Source organism: Malaclemys terrapin, chromosome 1 (assembly GCF_027887155.1).
Source record: "Malaclemys terrapin pileata isolate rMalTer1 chromosome 1, rMalTer1.hap1, whole genome shotgun sequence".
Lineage (NCBI taxonomy): Eukaryota > Metazoa > Chordata > Testudines > Emydidae > Malaclemys > Malaclemys terrapin.
In genome coordinates, this window is record NC_071505.1 from 193,947,700 (window position 1) to 193,969,510 (window position 21,811).

Below are 21,811 nucleotides of genomic sequence, written 5' to 3' on the forward strand. Positions count from 1 at the left end.
TCACCCACCCCAAATTTAATCCACAATGACCTAACATATATTGCAAAGAGAAAACAGACCCATAAAGTTTGGATCCTGATTTGAATTTCCCAAAGCCTCAGAGTGTTTGGAACTGTGGCTTTAGTTCAGGCTGATCTCAGAATTGTTGTTTCCAAATTGTTTTGTTTTTAAAGGTAGAGATTGTGGCTGTTATGCTGCATATAAGCTTCAAACTGAGGCTCCTTATTTTAGTCAGAGAGTGGGTGTGAGCTCTTGAATACAGGGGATTATTATGAAAATGCTGACATCCCTTTAAACTTTGTCCTGCAGCTTTGCAAACTCTTCCAACACTCTTTCCCCTCCCCACCAGCATTTTCCTTGCCCTGTCTGATTGGTGCACTGCTCTCCCTTGCCTTTTATGGACTGTCACCCGGTCAATTCTAAAGTGAAAAGGCTAGGGGCAGGTGCAAGTCCCTCTGCTTTAGATACTTTTGCCAACCAATCCCCTCCCAGCTTCTAGGCTCCCAAAATACCTAAAAGAGCCAATGAAGCTAGGGAAGCCCAGGATACCAGTGGGTGGGAGAGGCTAAAACTTAGTTAGATTGATGTGGAGGGGAGATTCATTTGGGAAGGGATTCTGGCTGCCCTGGGAGCTGCTGCATGTCAGGCTCACTCTCAGGGCTCTGCTGACTTGTAGATAACAGGATTGTTCTGGTGGTTCTCCTCTATAACGGTCAAAATGGTGATCAAAGTCTTTGTAGCCACATCCTCTGGGTCTACAGCGGTAGGTTACTCATGTAATGTATGTTTCACCCCTACCCTCTCTCCACCAGGATCAGTTTTTTTGTGAATTAACTGCTGTCTAAGTATGGAATGTGTATGTACTAGTTACCAGGTGAGCCTGGGTCTGAATGTGAGGGAAACAGTGAGATGTCTCTAGTCTTGTGTCTAATAGCTAATTCTTGCAAATGCCTCCACACATGGAGAATTATAGTTAATAAATATGGGTTATGTGTATTTAAATTCTAATTGCAATTCATATATTGATGTCTAAATATAATTTCAACTAATAGACTGAAATCTCTTTGCAAATAGTATATGCAATAGGTGTATACAAAATAGGCTATTCTGTTGCTCTAAAAATATTGCGCTAGGCTGTTTGCAGTAGAAATTGTATATATTACTTTATGACTCTGCTAGGGTTTAATGCTGTTGCATAGTGGATATTGTTTCCAGGAAAAAGCCAGAACCAAAGCGAGAAGAGTAAAATTATGTGGAGTAAACTTGTTCTCAGTTATCCTCTTCCCCCACACACCCTTCTATTTTTTTTGTCTCTTGAAAGGCTATACTGGGGTTTTTAGTTTTGAACCTTGCTGCTGTAGTTGTCAGCACAACATGTTGGCTGAAGTGAAGGGCATGTGAAGAGAAGAGAGAGCTGGAAATCCAGGGGAGGTGGGAACTGGGAAAGGATGATTTCCTTTTATATCCAGTTCCCAGAGGAGCTCAGATTGCAGCCCTGCTTTAGCGATCGCTCAATCACGGTGACACAGTAAACAAACTGGCTAGTGCATGCACATAACTGTAACTGCATCTCTACAGTTACACTGACACCAGCTCCTTAAGAAACTTCCAGAGTAGAAGAGCTGAAAAGTACTGAAAAAGCCACCGTTCTCTGGAAGAGTCACTGTCTCTGGCAACGAAGTAGAACCCCACTAATACCTAAAGTGCATCATAACCAAGAAATTACAAAGCTCTTACTAACCTTGTTTAACACAGAGCTTTTCAGCTTGAAACACTTTTCTTGTAGACTTTTTAGACCCATTTTACCAACCTTTTGTTTTTATATGAAAAAATGAGATGTAAGATATGAGAACAGCAATAAAGAACATACTGTTGGGTTGCTAATCTGTAGTCAAGCAGAGATTATTTAAATGGCTATATAAACTACCATCTACCTTGCACAGATTTACTCTTTTCTTTCATTTGATCATTGAAGGAGAGTCATACCTGGCTATCTTTGTTCCCAATCAGCTGTCCTTAATGAAAGGCTGCAAGTATGATTGAAGCACTCTGCAGACTTTTAAGCATGAGCCTCTTGGCTAAGGCCCCAATTCCCAAAAACACTTAGGCACATGCTTAAATCATTGCCGTCAATGAGACTACTCATGCTTAAAACTGCACATTTCAGTGCTTTCCTGTATCAGAGCTATATTCACCTAGCTGGCAGCTGTAGCAGACCCCTTTCTTCTGTGGATAAGGCACTGAAATGAAAGGGACACATAACATGCCCTGAGCAGTGGATTACATATGCTGATCATCCAGATGAACCAGTTTAAGCATTGCTCAGAAAGGTGATCAATGCCAGATGGATGTTATAAATATTGCATTTATTGATCCCAATCTTCAGTCGTTAGCAGTATATGAATATTAGGCTAGTGAAATGCCAACACATTTTGGTGACTTTTTTTGTTTTTGTTCGTTGAACCATTTTTACACATTTTTATACAAGCACAACTTTAATTCTGCATTTCCTGGATTTTTAATCTTAGACAGGTGTGTTATGTGCACACTTTTTTTTAACACCACCGTTCTCAAAAGGTAACAAACTCAAACTATTGATATGAGCCTGCAACTTTAACTACTCCTTAACAAAATGTTTTGCTTGAGTGATTTTCTAAGAAGTCATATATTGTTCTTATTGTAGTATTACTAGAGAACAATAGGGATGGAAAGTGCCCTTTTAATAAACTTAAAATATATATATAGCATGAAACTCATCTCATACAGAGGAATAGCACAAGGTGCACACATTACTTAAGTTCCACTTAAGCCTTATTTTGTACCAGTCTTGTATTGTCCTTCTGTGAATTTTATCAATTCAGAATTTAAATTGTACTGGTATTACTGATGCAGCCTCCAGTTTGGCTATTTACTGTTACTTCAAATGCTCAGGGGTGCCAGGTTTGAAGAAATTTTGGTGGTGCCCAGAACCCGCCCCTGCCCAAATTCTGCATCCCCCTAAACTCCAACCCCCACCTGCCCAAGGCTCTGGGAGGGAGTTTGGGTGGGGGAGGAGGAGCCCTGGGGTGCAGGCCCTAGGCTGGGGCAGGGGATTAGGGTGCAGGCTCTGGGAAGGAGTTTGGGTATGGGAGGGGGTGCGGAGGGAGGGGGTGCAGGTTCTGGGGGGGGAGTTTGGGGATGAGAGGAGGTGCAGGGGTGAGGGCTGTGGGGGGGAGGGCTGTGGCTGTAGATGAGGGGTTTGGAGTGTGGGCGGGCTCTGGGCGAGAGTAGGAGTTTGTAGAGGGGTGAGGGCTCTGTGTGGTGCTGGGGAGTTTGGGGTGTTAGAGAGGCTCAGGGCTGGGGCAGAGGGTTGGAGTGCAAGGGGATGAGGGCTCTGGCTGGGGCTGGAGATGAGGGGTTTGTGGTGTTGGAGAGACTCAGGGCTAGGGTTGAGGATGCGGTGGGGGGTGAAAGCTCTGGCTGGGGGTGTGGGCTTTGGGGTAGGGCAGGGCTGGGGATGAGTTTGGGGTGCAGGCAGGCTGCTCCAGGACAGGGGCCAGAGAGGAGGTTTCCCCCCACCCCAGCCCTTTCCCTACCAGCAGCAATGAGCTCTTGGGGAGGAACCCCCCTTTCCTGCCCACCCCAGCAGCACACTCACGCCCCTACTGTCACTGCATGTGCTCCTAGGGCCCCTCTCAGGTCCAGGAATCTTCCTCGCCTCCCCCGTGGTGGGTGCCAGGAGGTGCTGTGTGCGCCGCCTCCTCCCCTGCTGTTGCCCCTGACTGTAGCCTCACTGGGGGTGAGGGATGGGGCTGCCTCCTTTCCCAGCATGGGGCAGGAGCAGTGGCTACGGGTGGGGGGGATGGCCCTGTGCTGGTGGAGGGTCCTGCTGGAAAAGGGAAGGGTCTAAGGTGGAAGGGCAGGCTGAGTCAGTCTAGGGTGACCAGATAGCAAATGTGAAAAATCGGGACATGGGGTGGGGGGTAATTGGAGCCTATATAAGAAAAAGATGCAAAAATCAGGACTGTCCCTATAAAATCGGGACATCTGGTCACCCTAAGTCAGTCTGCCCTGGCAGTAGAGATGGGGGGCACTAGGACCCTGCGACGTCAGTTGCTGCAGGGAGGCAGCATGGAGCAAGAGGCAGGGACACTCTGCTCCGAGGACTGTGCCTGGAGGCAGCAAGAGGGGGCCGGGGGACACTCAGGGGAGGTGTGGGGAGCAGCAGGTGGGGCCAGGGGGACACCTGGCCCCAAATATTGTTGGAGCTGGGCCCCTGGGCTCTGAATGTTGCTGGTGCCTGGGCACCATGTGGGAATAGGGTGACCAGACAGCAAGTGTGAAAAATCTGGGGGTGGTAATAGGAGCCTATATAAGAAAAAGACCCCAAAAGCAGGACTGTCCCTATAAAATCGGGACATCTGGTCACCCTATGTGGGAATGATTTGCATGATTATATTAGATATTATCACAGCTACCTGTTTGTGTAGCATTGTAGGGTTTATGTGGGTGTGACACAGTGTCTATAGACACTGTGTTACTTACATTGGTTGTTGGCTGTCTTGTCAATTTCACAGCAGGAACCCTCTAATTGACAAGAAAGTCACTCAGCTTCCCTCCTCCCCCACTTCCCTGGAGATCTGGGTGGCTGGGAATCAGGGGAAGAAGCCCCGCGCTGGGTTGGGATCATTGGCTGTCCTGTCAATTACATGGCTAAGTTGTGAAATTGACAAGGCTGCCCAGCTCCTGGCGGAATGGGGGAGCAGTGAGTCAGGGCACCTGGACCCTGCTCTGCCCCGGGCAGCTTCTTCCCATTCCCAATGGGGAGCTGAGGGGGCGGGGGCAGCCCACCAGGCATAGATGACTAGTGCCTCCCCAAAGTGGGGGGACACAAGCTAAAAGGGAGGACACGTGACTGACCCATGTGTATCCCCTGCCCAGTAACGCCTCCCACCCTGTGCCCAGCCCAGGGCCGCAGTGCTCTCCCTGCCCCACATTACCTGTGGGAGGGGGGAAGGGAGAGCTCTGTCCTTCTCTCTTTGCACCTCCCCCTCACACGTTTAGCCGGCCCCTCTCCTTGGCAGTTGTCCGGGGAGTGGGACAGAGTCGCGTCTGCCTGAGAGAGCCTGCTTTAATAAAATGTATTTCATAAAATGTAAACAACATATTCAGGTTTTTAATTCTTGCTGATCCTGATAAAAATTGTGTGTGTTAATGTTTGGATTGGATAGTGTATATAGCTGTCTAGTGCATGGTTGTGGAGGAGGGGAGAGGAAAGAGAGGTCACATAGCAGGTGCCTAGCCAGCTGAGGGCAAATGAAGGTCTGTGTATTTGAAGTATTGAGCCCTTAGACTTCAGTTTTACAAAAACTCATCCATTCAGGATTGTGACTGAATTACAGAATCACTGTATTCTTTTACTTTGAAATACATGCCAGAGCACTAGTATCTGGGAGAGACGGGAGTGGGTGAATTTGGCCATGTGTAGGCTTGAGCTCATATTGCAAACAGAGAAACAAGATAGCACCTCTTATCATGCTGAGCCACAACAGAAGCAGCAATGTAATAAACATAAATAATTCTCTGTCAGCTCATCAGGAACAGATTGTTTTTATAGCGTCAGATCAGAGAACTGCAGCGACTTTATTTGCCAGCTTTAATGCTGCTATAAACTTGCTGACCAGATACTCTCTGCTGCTGCTGGACACCTATGGACAGTTGGTCAGTGGGTAAACTTTGGATGCCAGGGATATAGATGAAAAAGTTTCATCTGTTGTGGAGTAAAATAATCACTGGTGGCTGGGATGCAGAAGCACCACTCACTCAAATGTGGGCCAGCTGCCCACCTGTGAGGGGAGCTGGACCAAAACAGTGATGCTGCGACCCTGTGAAGTGGGGGAGATCACAGTGCACAGAATAGGGAGCCAGCCCCATGGACCAGAAGTCACTTCAATTGGGGCAGGCGGTGTGAGGGTCAAAGTGGGACAGTCCTATGAAACCTGGGACTGTAGGGAGCTATGCGTGAGATCTGATCCTGTGGGCCCCACCTCAGGTTCTCCTTTAGATTGATCTATACAGAGCTTTCATGGAGCCCACCTCTGGCACAAAGAGAGTGCATCCTGTATGGCTGATTTATCTGCACCATCCACTCACCCACACAAGGGTGAGGGAGATTTCAGTAATGTACACGAGTGCTTGTATGGGCTCTCCACAAGGACATAAATTTCACCCTTTGAGTGCGTGGAAGAGCAGTGTCTGAACAGAGCATGAGCATGAAGATTTCTTCATATCCCCCTTAATGTATTTTTCTTTCCACCCCACATCCCCATCTCCCACTTTCTAACTCACGAAGCCCCCATCTCATACCCCTTTCCCCTCAGGCACCTCCTAAATGGAGGAGGACGACAGCAGGGACCCAACAGTTGAACAACTCACAGTCCAATCTCCTCCAAGGGACTGGAGGAAAGGAGCTGTTGTTCCATCAATGACTATCCATTCCCTGTCCCTACTGAGATGCAAGAGTGGGAAAGGGCTGGAGTCAGGCTTGCACTGGTGATGGAGGGGGAATGTTTACCTTAATCTGTACAGATGACAACAAAAAGGCCATGCTATGTGTGAGCAGCATTTATTATTATTATTTATTACTGTATTTTGGCACTTACTACTGGCACTCAAAATAATAGGTGCAGTAGAGTTGCAAAATATCATCTCAGGACTCAAATAATTTCAGTCACTGCTTAAGTAAGCCTCAACACAGAGATAAGTGTTATCACTAAAGCCCTACTTCATTCGTGATATTGCAGAAATTGGGAATCCTGCAATATTAGTCTTCCCCTGCAATTTTGATTTTAATTAGCTACTTTGTTCAGTCCACAATTTTGCATACATTTTGAGTATCCAGTTAGTGCAGTGGAGTCGCATCTTACACGAGGGTTAGGTTAGAAAGTCAGCGCTTAAGGTGAAAATCGCATATAGTCAAAATTACTCTTGAAAATCCCTTAAATCGCCCATAAAGTACAGTATACTGTACATGGTTTTGTGTATACAACCCTGTACAGTAATATGTATAATGTAATGTACGGTATATAATAGAGTACATATGCAAAATATAATTTTACAGTACTGTGTTTTTAATTACAGGGGGTCATCAGGGCTTGATGTCATCAGGAGACAGAGGTGTTGGAGAACTTGGGTGATGGAGAGCGAGTTGTAGAGGAAGTGGTTGGCTCTGGTTCAGCTCGAGAAGTTGATTGCACAGGCTCATCTGCTGCTGGTTGTTTTTCCTTGAAAAACATGGTGATCGGCAACTGTTGCTTTTGTCTCTTGAGCTGCTCAAACATTTCTTGATACGGTCTCAAATCATCCATAATATTACGTGTGATTTTTGAGGCTTCGTTCCATAGGGGGAATCGTATTCAGAAATTAAATCATTCAAGTGTTTCGCTGTTTGGAACACTTCAGCAAATGTATTAAGATTCCAACTTGCTGGCTCTTCCTGTTCGTCGTCGTCATCTTCGTCTTCTGTAGACTATTTTATCAGTTCCTCTAACTCTTCGTTAGTCAATGTTTCTCTATGGCTCTCAAATAATTCTTCAATTTCTTCCTCAAGGATGTCGACGAAACCATCACCACCCACTTGCCTGGCCACCTGAACACTGTGTTTCACTTCTTTGTCAATGGTCGGGAAACCCTTAAAATCATTCACGCATTCTTTCCATAGGTTTTGCCAACATGCGTTGACTGTTTCAGGCTTGATTGCATCCATTGCCTGTTTAATACAAGTGATGCAATCGGCAATGTTGAAGGACTTCCAACACTCAATCACATTAAGATTGGGATCAGCATCCATAGCGCTACGTATCCATGAAAATGTAAGCCTGGTGTACGTGGCCACAAACCAACACAGTCGCACGGTCTTTAGCTGCTTTGAAGCCAGGGGCTTGTCTTTCTGATTTCAAAATATAAGTGCGGTTGGGCATTTTTTTTTCCAGAAGAGCCCAGCCTCGTTAGCATTAAAAACTTGTTCCGGAAGATAGCCCTTTTCTTCTATGACTTTTTCTTTAATTGTTTGGGGTAGGCTTTTCCTGCCTCTTCATTGGCAGATGGAGCTTCACCAGTAGTCTGCACGTTTTTGAGGTTGAAGCGGTTCCTAAAACTGTTAAGCCAACCTTGGCTGGCTTTGAATTCCTTCTCGTCAGAAGGCTGTCCCTCTTCAGCAGGAGGTTTGAACAGCGCGTAGAGGCTAAGAGCCTTTTCTCGCAACGTATTGCCATCAATAGGCACACGTTTACGGTTCATGTCTTCCAGCCATCAGTTTAATGCCTTTTCAGTCTTCACTAAAGTCTTAACACACACCTGGCTTGTCACCTTAGCAGTTACTGGAGCACTTGATGCCATGGCTTGATGAATTTCTCTCTCTCGAATCTTGATGGCACGGATGCTAAATTAGTTGTGGCCATATTTACGCACCACGTTGGAGACCGACATACCATCTCTCAATAAGTCCAACACAGCTAGTTTTTCCTCCAGCGTTGGAACAGATCGTTGTTTCTTTGGTTGCGCACCAGATGAAGTAGCTGGCTTGCATTTAGGGGCCATGTTGTATGAAAAATAAGTATCTTTAAACACTAGAATCACACTAAGCGTGGCGAGATGCTCACACTATGAGAGGCATGAAGGAACTGAGACCGACTGAGGGAACAGCAGCTTCCCGTCTCCCATCTGACGCTCATTCCGGGGCATGCGCTCATTGGGTGGAATCGCCCGCACTATTTATAGGTATCTTGTGTGTGGGTTTTTTTTTTTTTTTTGCCGAGTGCGTATAGTTGAATTCGCGTACGTTAAATGCATGTATGATGCCTGTACTGCAATAACATTCAATGCCTATAAAATATAAGAGGCTAAAGTAACTGGACTCGGTTTCTACAGCAGTTGTGTTAAGACATTTAGTCTTTTGAATTTTATATTGTACCAGTCACGTTTAAAAATAAATATATATATATATATAGTTGCAGCAAAATGGCTGGTTATCAACAAAAATTAGCAGGCATAATATAATACTTAAGGGTTTATATCGTTCCAGATTTTTTTTTTTTTTTTTTAAACAAATAGGTCAACTCTGGCTTTTCCAAATTGCTGCTATTAATAAAAGTCAATGATTACTTTTCCGTGATTTTTCCATGTCTTGTCCTCAATTCAGCCGCAATTATTTGAAGATCATCCTGGGATTCAAGTAGGGCCTTAGTGATTTTATAGCTGAGGCACAGAGCTGTTAAAGGTTACATGGGCAGGAATTGTTACTTAATCTAAGTACCCAATGCCTAGCACAATGGGGGCCCTGATTGGGGTGTCTAATGTTACTGAAATGCAAACAATAGATAGCAGGTCTGGGACAGAGCTGAGAACAGAACTCCTATTTCCTGATTTCCATATTTTGTTCACCAATACAGTATAAGCTGTTATGATACTTTATATGCTTTCAGTCTCATGTATTGATACTAAAACACAGGCCAAGGTTTTTATTCAGGACTGTTTTGAACACATTACAATAGACTTTTACTGATACTTTTTAAAATCTGAAGCTGCCGCTGACCTGAGATAACATTAATGTGAGTTACTCCTTTTACGACTATCTGTAAATAAATAATGCATAATATAGTATTGACAGCCCCAGACATTCAAAAATCATGAGTCAGACTCCCCACTAAGTACAACATTGGCTTAAGAATCACCAGAGATTAATAAATGTTGAAGTCCTCCCCCCCCGCCCATGTTTCCTTTTTTAAATGTATCTGTATTTGTTTTACACTCTGTCCTAATATTGTTTGAGCTGAATGTTCTATCCCACTATATCTATGTGAGTCTGAAATTAGACAAACCTTGCTTGCCCATGTCTAATGCTTAAAGCCATAAACTAGGGAATGCTGGGTTGCAGTTCAACTGTCGTTCTTCCTCCCACAGCTCTTGGAGCACTAGGTGATGTTGTGCCCTGTGTACCATATGTGCTTAAATTCCTGTGCACAATGAGATGGGCTAATGCTGGAATTAGAGCTGTCAACACTGTGTTTACTGGCTTTAGTAGCATTAGGTATAAACATTAGTATTGTTTGAATGTCTGTTTTGTGTATGATTTATACAGATGTTCTCCTGTTAATTTCTTCTGATGTGATGCCCTTATGAGTGCCCAAGGCAACCCTGTCATCAGAAAGTTTCCTTAAAAGAACTGTGTAGTTAAATGGCCTTTTTAAAAACAGTTCCCTTTTTAAAAACAAAACCAAACAACCTCTTAGACTTGGTCTACACTACATGGTTAGGTTGACGCAAGGCAGCTTTCATTGATCTAACTGTGGATGTGTCTACGCTTAAATTTCGCTCCCCTCTTCTACCTGGCACAATTCCAGCTCCCACAGCTTCTCTCCTCAGCAGTTGGGCCCCTGAGGGTTGGGGTGTAGACATGGCCTTAGACTGATCAATTGCATATTCACTTGCGTGTTTTAAACACGTTGTATTAGTGTTTCCATCCCAAGTTGTCTGTTTTAGCCCTTTTTGCAAAGCTAAGTTTTTATCCCAAAATTCTACACATTGTGATTTTATTTCTGTCTTTGCAGAAGTAAGCACAGAGGGGTTTTCATTATTAGTTTTAACAATAACACTAATGAAAACGAGTCCTTTAATAACATGTTCTGACTATCTTCTTCTTTTCCAGCTTTTTCAGACTGATTAGATTATAGACACACAGTAGTAGATTAATTTGCAGGCTTATTTCCTGTCTCATTGCTAAAATCTGAATTACATTGGCTAGGTGTCATTATGGGTTTCAGTGTTCAAATGTTTCACTTCTGCAAATCCGCTTTCAAATCATCTGAGTCACAAGCAAAAATTACCTTGGTGGGATCATTCTAGTAACCATTTTGATATGTCATTAAATTACCGCATGGTTTAGCATAAGTGGCAGTAAGAGAAACCCAGGTCTGGAACACCGATGTTGCTGGTCACAGATTAGGTGCGTGTGATTAGCACAACTCTGTGAGGGAGCATGCATGGTGCTTAAGCTCAAACTCATGCCATTAGTCCCTTAACAGTGCAGGTCTCTCACCAAACGAACAGAAAATAATCAACATCAGAATTATAGCTGCAAACTAATGGCATATGCTGCAGGATTGGTTTCTGGGTTCTAATTGCTCAGAACATTAGAATCAAAATGTACAAGTGACATGTTGAAATTTTATCTGATACACAAATGGAAGTTATGTCCTAACATTGTGTATACAACACCTCTTGATGTTCCTGTAAAACCGCAAAGTGCAGATAGAGTGGGAAAAGTTTCCAATACAGGAACTAATGAAACATTTTTCATCAAGCATCCTTAATTGTACCTCTGGCTTAAGTGTTAAGGGGCAGGCCCAAAAGAAAAGATTTTTGGCAGAATAAAATTTCATAAGTAAAGACTAGCTTAAAGGTAGCTGTTCTATATTGGATGAAGCATCCAGTTTGATATAGCTGCATTGGTTCTTATTATAACAAGTCTATATTTTTAGCTTACATGAAAATAACCATTCTTTTTTCCCCTCCTCTTTTAACTAGATTAAGAAGAAACAGCAAGAAGTAGTGGGCTTCTTAGAGGCCAACAAGATTGACTTTAAGCAAATGGACATAGCTGGTGATGAAGACAACAGGAAATGGATGAGAGAGAACGTCCCAGGTGAAAAGAAGCCACAAAATGGAATCCCCCTCCCTCCACAGATCTTCAATGAGGAGCAGTACTGTGGGGTGAGAAGTCATTTGACATTTTCATAAAATTGCAGACATTCTTCCTTCAGGACATTTCACAAGTGCCCTAAATTCTACTGCTCTTCAAATCATTTGAGATTCTCTTTTGAGTTAATAAATTTAGGAGATTTAAGTCCTGAAGAGAAAATAGAGGGCCTGATTGTCCCCTTTCACAGAGACACCTACAGGGAGGGAAAACTTATTAAGGAAACTCTGCTTGGTGAACTGCATAGTTTCCTAACTAGTCTCTGCAGAGACAGTGACTGGTGGGTTCAGTGAAGTGCATAGTGTCAGCCTGACACTCTTACAGAGCTCCCTGGAAATCATGTGTTCCCTCCCACTTCACCACTGCCCCAATATATCATAGCTTATTCATGAGCTGTTCTTCTATTGGTTCCCTGCCCACACTCTACTTCTGCCCTATCTTGAGGTGGCTAAAGGATGCTGAATGGGTGATACTGCAACTTCCACTGGATAGTCAGGGGGTAAGGCCCTATAGAGCAACTGTCCCTTTCCCCAGTCCTGGTGTCCAGCTCTGCATCCTTTTTGGCTTGACATGACCTCCTCCACACATAAAAAGCAAGCAAATAAATGTGAGGTCCCAACCAAATAAACATGGAGTACGATGTTTGTGCAGAGGGGTACCACTGGAGTTCAGAGAGGAGGTGCAGGACGTTGCTTTCTTGGCTCTACTCCCTTCCTTTCAGCAACTTTGAGGCCTTTTCTTATATTATTTCTATTCCTTTTGTCCCCTTTGTGACACATAGTGGGATTTCATTAGTTTGTTTAGGCTCAGTGACTGTATCTGTAAATGCTTAATAGAGCTTTTTTTCCCTTAAGGATATTAGTGAATAACACTTTCAGACAGGATTTCGTGACTTTTCCTGACCTCCGTGACTTCTGCAGTGCTAGTGTGCCTGGCCTGGGGTCCGCCTGAGTAGCCTGGGCAGCCCCCCGCACCAGGCGCACTGGCTGCTGTTGGGGCAGTCTTGGGGGGCCCCCCTGCCCTCCACCAGCAGGAATTTGGGTGTTGGGGGGCTCAGGGCTGGGGATTGGGGTGCGGGGTGGTGCTTACCTGGAGGGGGGGCTCCCCTTCCTCAGCTCCTAGCTCCACGTGCTGCCTCTGCTGGCAGGCACCACCCCCGCAGCTCCCATTGGCTGTGGTTCTCAGCCAATGGGAGCTGCAGAACCAGGGTTTGGGGCAGAGGGGAGGCAGCACATGGAGCTCAGGAGTCGGGTAGGGAGCCTGCCCCAGCCCCACCAACCCTACCCCACAGAACCCAGGGTGCCCCCCCGCTACCTGCAGCACCTGCGGCACTTCCCCCGCTCTCCCCAGCACCCGCGGCGTCCCCCCAGGCCATGCCCCCCCCCCCCCGAGCACCCATGGCACTCCCCAGGCCATGCCCTCCCCAAGCACCTGTGGCGTCCGTCCCCCCCCCCCCCCCCCCGGCCTGCGCCCACCCAGCACCTGCGACGCCCTCTGGGGCCCTGCCTGGGCCATCCCCTGAGCCTCCTCCCCACCCCAAGTTTTATTCGGGGTATATAGTAAAAGTTATGGACAGTGAATTTTTGTTTACTGCCCGTGACTTTTTTACTAAAAATACCAGTGACTAAAACGTAGCCTTAGTTACAATCTATTTCTGTCATCAGAAAGATGATATCATTAGAATTACCGAGGTAACAGAACTTAATAGAAAAAAAATATATTTACAAAATATTTTACAATATACAAGATTGTAATTCTGAAAGAGGAATACAATTATTAATTATTATTATTATTATTATTTATATTTTTCTGGTAGTGCACACAATGAGCTAGGTGCTTTACAAATGAAAATAAGCCATGATACCTGCTCAAATGAGGTAAAATATTTTTTTTACATCTGGAACTCAGAGTTCCATGGGCAAAAATATATACTTATCTTTGCATGCAAACTGGGCTGTTGCACATAGATAGTTAGGCAGCTATCTAGCTATTTGTACATACAATCATGCTCAGAACCAACATAAATGAATACTGAGCTGTAGGTGTGCAATTGTTTGAACGTCTTTTGCACATAAACCTTAGGCCTCCCTTTCTGAAAATTCAGCCCAGTGTTTCTTGTCTGTTGATTATCAGACATCACAAACATTTAAAAAGTGAATATTCTTAAATGGGACAACTTGTCCAGGACATAAAGATTCAGGGACACAGCCTTTCCTTTCACAGATTCTCAGCAAACAGGTTTCCTTCCTTTGTTATAGGCAAGAAAAGATCTGTGGCTTGGGTTTGGGCCTCAACTTTGAGGTGATCAAAAGCCAGATGTGAAATTCTGTATGTGAGCCTATTTTGAGTTATAGTCCAAACTCTCATACAATTTAGAATTAGACAATTTCACTTCTGTAAAAATTCAAGACTTCTCTCTCAGAATGTACATTATTTAATTTGTTCCTTGAATCAGAGTACAACTTATTTCATATTATTTTCCCAGAACTAAGAGTCCAGTTACTTCAGACAGTTCTTCACCTTGTGTGCGTTGCTAACTCTTGCAATATTACAATGAATCTCATGATATTTACTGTTCAAACTCCAGCTCCTGGAGTCATGTGATTATATGAAAATCTCCTCTTGATTTAAACAAAAAGAAAGCATATGTTCTAGCCCTAATGGTTGTAGAGGAAAGTTTGAAAATATGACTGGAATGCACACTAATGGCTCAAGCCTAGAAGGCAAATGAAAATTCAGGTTTGTTATTTTTTAAATCTTGTAATTTTTAAGTTAATCTCATGGTTTTTGGCTGCCTGACTCATGAATTTTCAATACTTAGGGTAGGCGATACTGGGTCACTCAAGACTAAAGGTTTCCTACCAAGGGTGGTCTTGTGTCCCATTATGAATGTGTCTTTTTGACTTGAATTTTCAGTTAAATATCTATGGTATTTTTATTGATTTTATTTCCAAAACCTGTATGTCAGAGCCTATGTTCTTGTTTGCGCCTCATGTAGTTTTAAGTGAGCAATGCTATAGATCCAATCCAGCCCCCACGGAAGCAGGCAAGTATATGTCTAAGGCACATCAGGGTAGGCACTTTGGGTGGAGGGGGAACCTATGATATAAATGGAAGCAAATAGTAAAACACAGATTAACTGGAATGGTTGCAATGGATAGCATTTCAACAATTTTGCTTGTAATGCTTTGGCATATGCATTGCTTACATAATAAATATTCACCACTTTATGACAGAAACTGTTAATAAGCCTCAGGTCCTTTTATATTTGCATATGGGCTTGCAATGGGCAAATTACCTTTCCTTACATTAATGTGTTTAAACCAATAGCAGGTAATACCATAACATAAATATTCTTCTTCCAGTGCTTGCTCATGTCCATTCCATGTTAGGTGTGTGTGCTCGCCACATGCACTGGTGCCAGAAATCTTTCCCTCAGTGATATCCGTAGAGGACTGGCTCTGGTGTCCTCTGGATTGGCGTGCATATGCACCAGTATAAGGGGCGCCTCTGGTTCCCCCTTCCTCAGTTCCTTCTTATCACCAGTGGTGGTGCTGGAGCATCTCCTTGCTTCAGCAAGTGCTCTTATCCAGCGGTACTTCCTATCGTTCATTGTATAAATAGTTCTTAGATAAGTAGTTACTTTTGTTCTATTAATAGTTAACTTGTAGTACTGTAGATAAGTTAGTCTCCTAAGGGACTTAGCCCAGGGACAGGGCATACCCTGGTCCCTGGGCTTCAAGCCTAGTGATCGCTGCAAAAAGCCTAGGCCAACCAGCCACCCTCATCAAAGCTGCTTGGAGTGTCTGGGGGAAATCCACACTAGTAATAAGTGTTGCATCTGCAAGAGCTTAAAGCCAAGACTTAAAAAGGAGTGGGACATAAGACTAAGAGCGCGCGCCTCATGGAGTTGAGCCTTGTGCCAGTCTCCGAGCTGCCAAGATCGGACTCCGCTCCGAGCACAGTGGGATCACTGTGAAGTGTGCCACTGGCACCGGCCTCCCAACACCGGTCCCAGTCCCTCCTACCTGCTAAGAAGCAGAGGAAGCACACGGGGAGAGGGCGTTCCCTGACATCCTGTACAGCCAGGCACCTGCATTGCTGGCAGTGGTACAAGTAGAAATAATTTCTTGCTGGCAGGGCCGGCTTTGGCTTTTTGGCTACCCCAAGCAAAAAAAAAAACAAAATGGGGTGGCCAGAACGGCAAAGGAAAAAAAAAAAACAAACAAACCTGCGGCACGGCTGGAGCGTGGGTGCAGGGGGCCCGGCTAACAGGAGGGTGGGGGGAGGAGTGGGCGGGAGAGAGAGAGAGAAGGGGGCGGCCAGGGCTACAGCGGGGCACTGCCACTCGGCCCCTCCCGCCGCGCCATGCCGCCTGCCGGGAGGGCTCCGGTCAGCGGGGAGGGAAGGACGAGAAGTGCCCTGCCTGGCTTGCTGCAGGGCACTCCTGTCCTCTGCGGCGTCGCTCCCTACAGGGCAGCCGGAGCGGAACAAAAAAAAAAAGGCTGCCGTGCCACCCTAGTTTTGGGTGGAATGCCGCCTCGTTCAATCTGCTGCCCCAAGCATCAGCTTGCTCGGCTGGTGCCTGGAGCCAGCCCTGCTTGCCGGTACTGCACTCATGGGAGGGAAACCAGGGCAGGGGCAGCTCCAGGCACCAGCGCACCAAGCTACGGGGGGCATCAAGCTGCGGGGCGGCAAGCTGCGGGGGGGTGGCCTGCCGGTCGCTGTGGGGGTGGGCAGTCAGGGAGCCTTCGGCAGCATGCCTGCGGGAGGTCCGCTGGTCCCACAGTTTTGGTGGCAATTCGGCGGCGGGTACGCCGAAACCGCGGGACCAGCGGACCTCCCGCAGGTATGCTGCCAAATCCCCGCTACCAGACGCACCTCCCGCAGACGCACCTCCGAAAGCTGCCTGACTGCTGTGCTTGGGGTGGCAAAATACATAGAGACGCCCCTGCACAAGGGAGGGCATGTGACCTCCCCAAGTGATCCTCCATGTGAATCCTCCCCACCCCACCCCCAGCCCAGGGCCTTCACGCTCTTCCCGTCCCCTCCGACATCCCCCTTACCTGTCTAAAATTTTACAACTGCATCTATTAAACAGATATGCAAAACGATGCTTTGGGCCCCTGGTGCCACCTGTATTTCCAGGTGTCATTGAGGATCCAGCAGCACCCCAAATTGAAAACTTCTTAAATGAAAGGAGGATAGGAAGGACAATCACCCCACTTTCCCTTAACATACAGAGCAACTCTGGGAACAAAACAGGCAACGAGCTCTTCAGATGTGAAAAATTCCTAGAAATTGAAAGATACACTACACACAAAACATAAACCCATCACATCTACCACATACAAGGATACAGAAAAGGAAAGGAGCAGAGAGGGAAGGAAGATATGAATGGAGAAAAGGAGAGGATATGTAAAGAGGAAAGATTTATAGGAGAATCTTCCTTGATCTCTGAGTTCTCTCTTTCAACCAGGTATAGTGTATTGTTCCTAGACATTGTATATAAGCCACTAATAATTCCCTCAGTGTTTCAGTCCGATATTTGGTGTAACATAGCTCCCAGTGTTACAAGGGGAAATTTATTTCTTTCACTACTGGTTAGCTGAGTTTTCTTGTTGCATAATTAGATTGAATTCCCTTGTATATGATTCTAGACAGAGCCCTACATCTTTTCCCAGTTTTATTGTTTGGTATTAGATTCATCTTGTAATGCCAGGTTCATCATCAGACATTTTTCCAGAACATGAAGGTCACATCTGGAAACAATAGCAGCAGAGGTGTCACATGCGGAATAGAAAACAATAAACCCCAAGGGCAGGTAGCCTGATATGGAGGGACAGAGGCTGCTCAGCCTGCAAAACCACAAGAGCTGCTGCCCAAAAGTGAATCTTTCATTTATTCAGCCAACCAGGCCACTTAGGTCCTTTAGTTCTGTGCCCATACGGATTTCAGTCAGCTTCTTCATAGCACCATTTAGTCACCACTAGAGCTTGGTTAGCTACTTACAGCACATAGGTCATCCCTTTGACCCCTGTTTGAGAATTAGCCATGAACAGATTTTGATTTTATTTATTAGAGACTTGCTCATCATTTAAAATTGTTAAACAAAATAGTCATGAAATCTATTCCTCATTCATGTCATGACTGGTCTGACATGGGCCCATGACTTAGTTACATGGGCCCAGATCCTCAAAGGTATTGAGGCACCTAATTCCCATTGAAATGCCTGGGCATTGGGTGCCTAAATACCTTTGAAGATCTAGGCCCAGCTGTTATCCTGTCTGCTCCTTGACTTGATGACAAGCATTCCTAAACAGGAGGAAAAGGTGTTCAGAACCTGAGACAGATACTCCTCTACCCTGATATAGCGCTGTCCTCGGGAGCCTAGGTTCTAGGTAAAACTGCATTATATCAAACTTGCTTTGATCCGCCGGAGTGCGCAGTCCCGCCTCCCGGAGCACTGCTTTACCGTGTTATATTGGGTCGCATTATATCGGGGGAGAGGTGTAGATTGTTCCAACACAAAAAGGCATTTCCTCAAGTATCTAAGAGAACTTCACTGTCTAGGAACATTCTTGCAGATTAAAATGTTACTTGTAAAAATGTTGTGAGTCATGAATTAAAAGGGAGGTGAACGTTATCAAGGTGAATCTGTGATTTTCATTCAAATAAATGCTCATAAATACTTTTTTTTTGCATATTAACCCAGATCTAGGAGCCATTCTCAGTTACCGCTCAAGCCCCAATGAGGTTAATTAAATAGAAACCACAGCTCACATAAGGCTAGATTTTCAAAGCTCAGAGCCTGATTTTTCAAGTGGTCAGCACTCACCAGGGTAGAGTTTCAAGAGAGCTCAACTCCCATTTAGGCACCTAGATAAGGGCCAGATTTTCAAAAGAAAATCTGGAAAATTTGGTCTCCGTTGTTTGATGTGTATCTTCTGCCATTGTAAAATCACACTGACAGGGATGCTCTGTTGTGGGTGGAGGACACTAACAACCAATTCCTGTGCCTTTGACTTGGTCCTGACCAATGTAAAACAGCCACACATATGCCAACAAACTTAAACAAAGCCTTTGTTTAAGTTTGTTAGCATATGTATTGTGCTGTTAAGAATGAATGCCCTAGCCGTGTTTTCCCCACTGCAGCAGCGGGGAAAGGCGCAGAGCACAGCCCCACCACTCCAGCCATGTTCTCCGGCGGGGCTACACAGCTCCATGGGGGCCGTCTGGCGGCCCCCTGTCTTTCTGGTATCCTGTACCAGCTAGAAATCTCTTGCAGGCATGGGGTACTACCGTACTTGCACTCCTGATAGCTGGCTAGACTATCCAGCTGTCAAGGCTGCTTCCCCACTCTGAACTTTAGGGTACAAATGTGGGGGCCTGCATGAAACTTCTAAGCTTAACTACCAGCTTAGATCTGGTCCACTGCTACTACTCCCAAAGTGCTAATTCCCTTCCCTGGGTAGCCTTGAGAGACTCTTCACCAATTCCCTGGTGAATACAGATCCAAACCCCTTGGATCTTAAAACAAGGAGAAATTAACCATCCCCTCTCCTTTCTCCCACCAACTCCTGGTAGATCAAGATCCAATCCCCTTGGATCTAAAAACAAGGAAAAATCAATCAGGTTCTTAAAAAGAAGGCTTTTAATTAAAGAAAAAGATAAAAATCATCTCTGTAAAATCAGGATGGGAAATAACTTTACAGGGTAATCAAACTTAAAGAGCCCAGAGGACCCGCCTCTAGCCTTAGGTTCAAAGTTACAGCAAACAGAGATAAACACTCTAGTAAAAAGGTAAAAAAAATAAAAACTAACACGCCTTGCCTGGCTGTTTACTTACAAGTTTGAAATATGAGAGACTTGTTCAGAAAGATTTGGAGAGCCTGGATTAATGTCTGGTCCCTCTTAGTCCCAAGAGCGAACAACCACCAAAACAAAGAGCACAAACAAAAGCCTTCCCCCCCCCCCCAAGATTTGAAAGTATCTTGTCCCCTTATTGGTCCTTTGGGTCAGGTGTCAGCCAGGTTACCTGAGCTTCTTAACCCTTTACAGGTAAATGGATTTTGGAGTCTCTGGCCAGGAGGGATTTTATAGTATTGTACACAGGAGAGCTGTTACCCTTCCTTTTATAGTTATGACACCAGCCCTCCTAGGCACCCACCAACCACTCTGGGTGGTGGCAGAGGTCCCCACACCTGGAGGTCCCATCCACACTGGAGAACTTCCAGGCTGCAAAAGACATCATGTCTTTGCTGGTGCCACCAATGCCCCATCAAGATGTAGTCATCTCTAGAGGGAAGCCAGCACTGGGGTCTGTGTAACAGTCTCTGTCTGTGTGGCATTGGCATGACAGCCGTCAATGTCGAAGCATTGATCCCCAGGGATGCGCTTCTGACCTGCCCATGCTGAACGGAGTTCAGGGCACTATTCGCTGGATTCTTGGCACTGGTGCCCTGAGGCATAGCATCACTTGCCCTATGGTCGGAATAGAGCCGCAGCACACCACCGGTCTCTGGAATCATGGCACCAGTTGACAGAGTGGGGGCATTGCTCCTCGGGGCAATGAAGTCCACCGGAATCATGATGCTGATCTCTGGGTCCATGAGACCAAGCCCCGGAGCCAAGATGCAGATTACTGGACTCATGGCACCGCTCTCTGGGGTCCCAGAGCTCTAGGCGTCAATTGCTGGTGTACCCTGACTGATCCGTCGAGCTCCGCCGCTGGTCCCTGGACAGATGGCACCAGGACCCGGACCCCCGGTACCTGTTCCCCAGCTGCAGTGGCCAGGATAGCAGGCATGGAGGAGTCATGGACGCAGCAGCGGCACTGCAGTGGTCCCCATGGCAGGAACTTTCCTCCTGGACCTCGGAAGCTAAGGAGATAGCGGGTCCCTCGGGCCAGCCACACCCAACCAGATTTGGGGGTGCTCTTCCAGGGCCACTGGCCAGTGCATTGCCCCAGGGCCAATGGCCTGTCCAGTGGCACTTTTGGAACCCATGGGGGTTCCCCCAGGCATGGGAGACTCAGATGCAGCACTCAGTGTCAGGGGCATTCCCACCCGGCCCTGAACTCTTTAGTGGTCCCTGCAGCCAACGAGAGGGACAGGCAGGGGAAACCCAGCTCAACTGTGCCCCGTATTGGACCTGCGAGGCCTCAACAATTATCTCAAGAAGTTTAAGTTCCGTGTAGTCTCCTCTGGCCTCCATTATCCCCTCCCTGGATCCTGGAGACTGGTACACCGTCCTCAACTTGAAGGATGTATATTTCCATATTGCCATTTTCCAAGGGCACAGAAGGTTCAAATCATGAAGTGGTTACTTTTCTTATATAAACATGAAGGGTGGGGGGAGGGAGGGAATAACAGACCCTGTTTATCTTAACATAGGTGAATGCAAGGTATCCCTTCATATACCTTTCCCCCAACTTCTTGGTGGCCAGTGTTGCAATAAAGATTTTTGAGATTCCATAAAGAGAAGTTACATAATGACTGTATACCATTAAAGCGCAACTGCCTTATAAAGCTAGGCAGACCAGCTGCAGCACCTGTAAATTATAAATGTGCAATATTTGACTCTGTGTGTGAAGCTATATTGGGGAAAAAAGAATTTGCATGATACTACAAATTAGTATTTATACAACATCCTTTGTGAAAGCATCTCAGAGTGCTGTGCAGTGTTCTTTTTTTTTAAAAAAGGCAGTTACCATAACCATTTTTAAAAGCTAAATCAAATTAGTATTGAAATTAGCCTTACAAGAGTTCTAATGTGAGCAGGACTTAAGTTTCATACCTAAGGAGCATAGCACAGCAGGCTTGTTACAGTACCTAATTTTAGTATTTGGTTGGACACCTGGAAATGCTATTTGGATTAATAATGGATGGAAATACATATAAATACAATAGGCCAAATCCTTCCTCCTGTCCCTGGCAGAAATAGCACATTTCCACTGGATGTGTAGGTATCAGACCCTAGAGCAGTACTTATAGGAAGGGAGTGGGAAGAGGCATTATGGGCAGGTTGAAGATATGGACAGTGGTTCATGAACTAGCCCACAAATACAAGCCACTG

The 21,811-nt window shown here is 45.6% G+C and overlaps 1 protein-coding gene across 1 annotated transcript in view; it reads left to right on the forward strand.

The window, feature by feature from the left end:
• Window positions 1–651: 651 nt before the first annotated feature.
• The window catches only part of LOC128848935 (beta-1,3-galactosyltransferase 5-like), a 99,163-nt gene continuing 78,003 nt past the window's right edge, over window positions 652–21,811 (forward strand). The window contains exons 1-2 of the mRNA XM_054049259.1: window positions 652–763; window positions 11,563–11,748. Of these exons, the coding sequence (XP_053905234.1) occupies window positions 719–763; window positions 11,563–11,748 (231 nt within the window). The 5' untranslated portion in view covers window positions 652–718. The remainder of the gene's footprint in view (window positions 764–11,562; window positions 11,749–21,811) is intronic.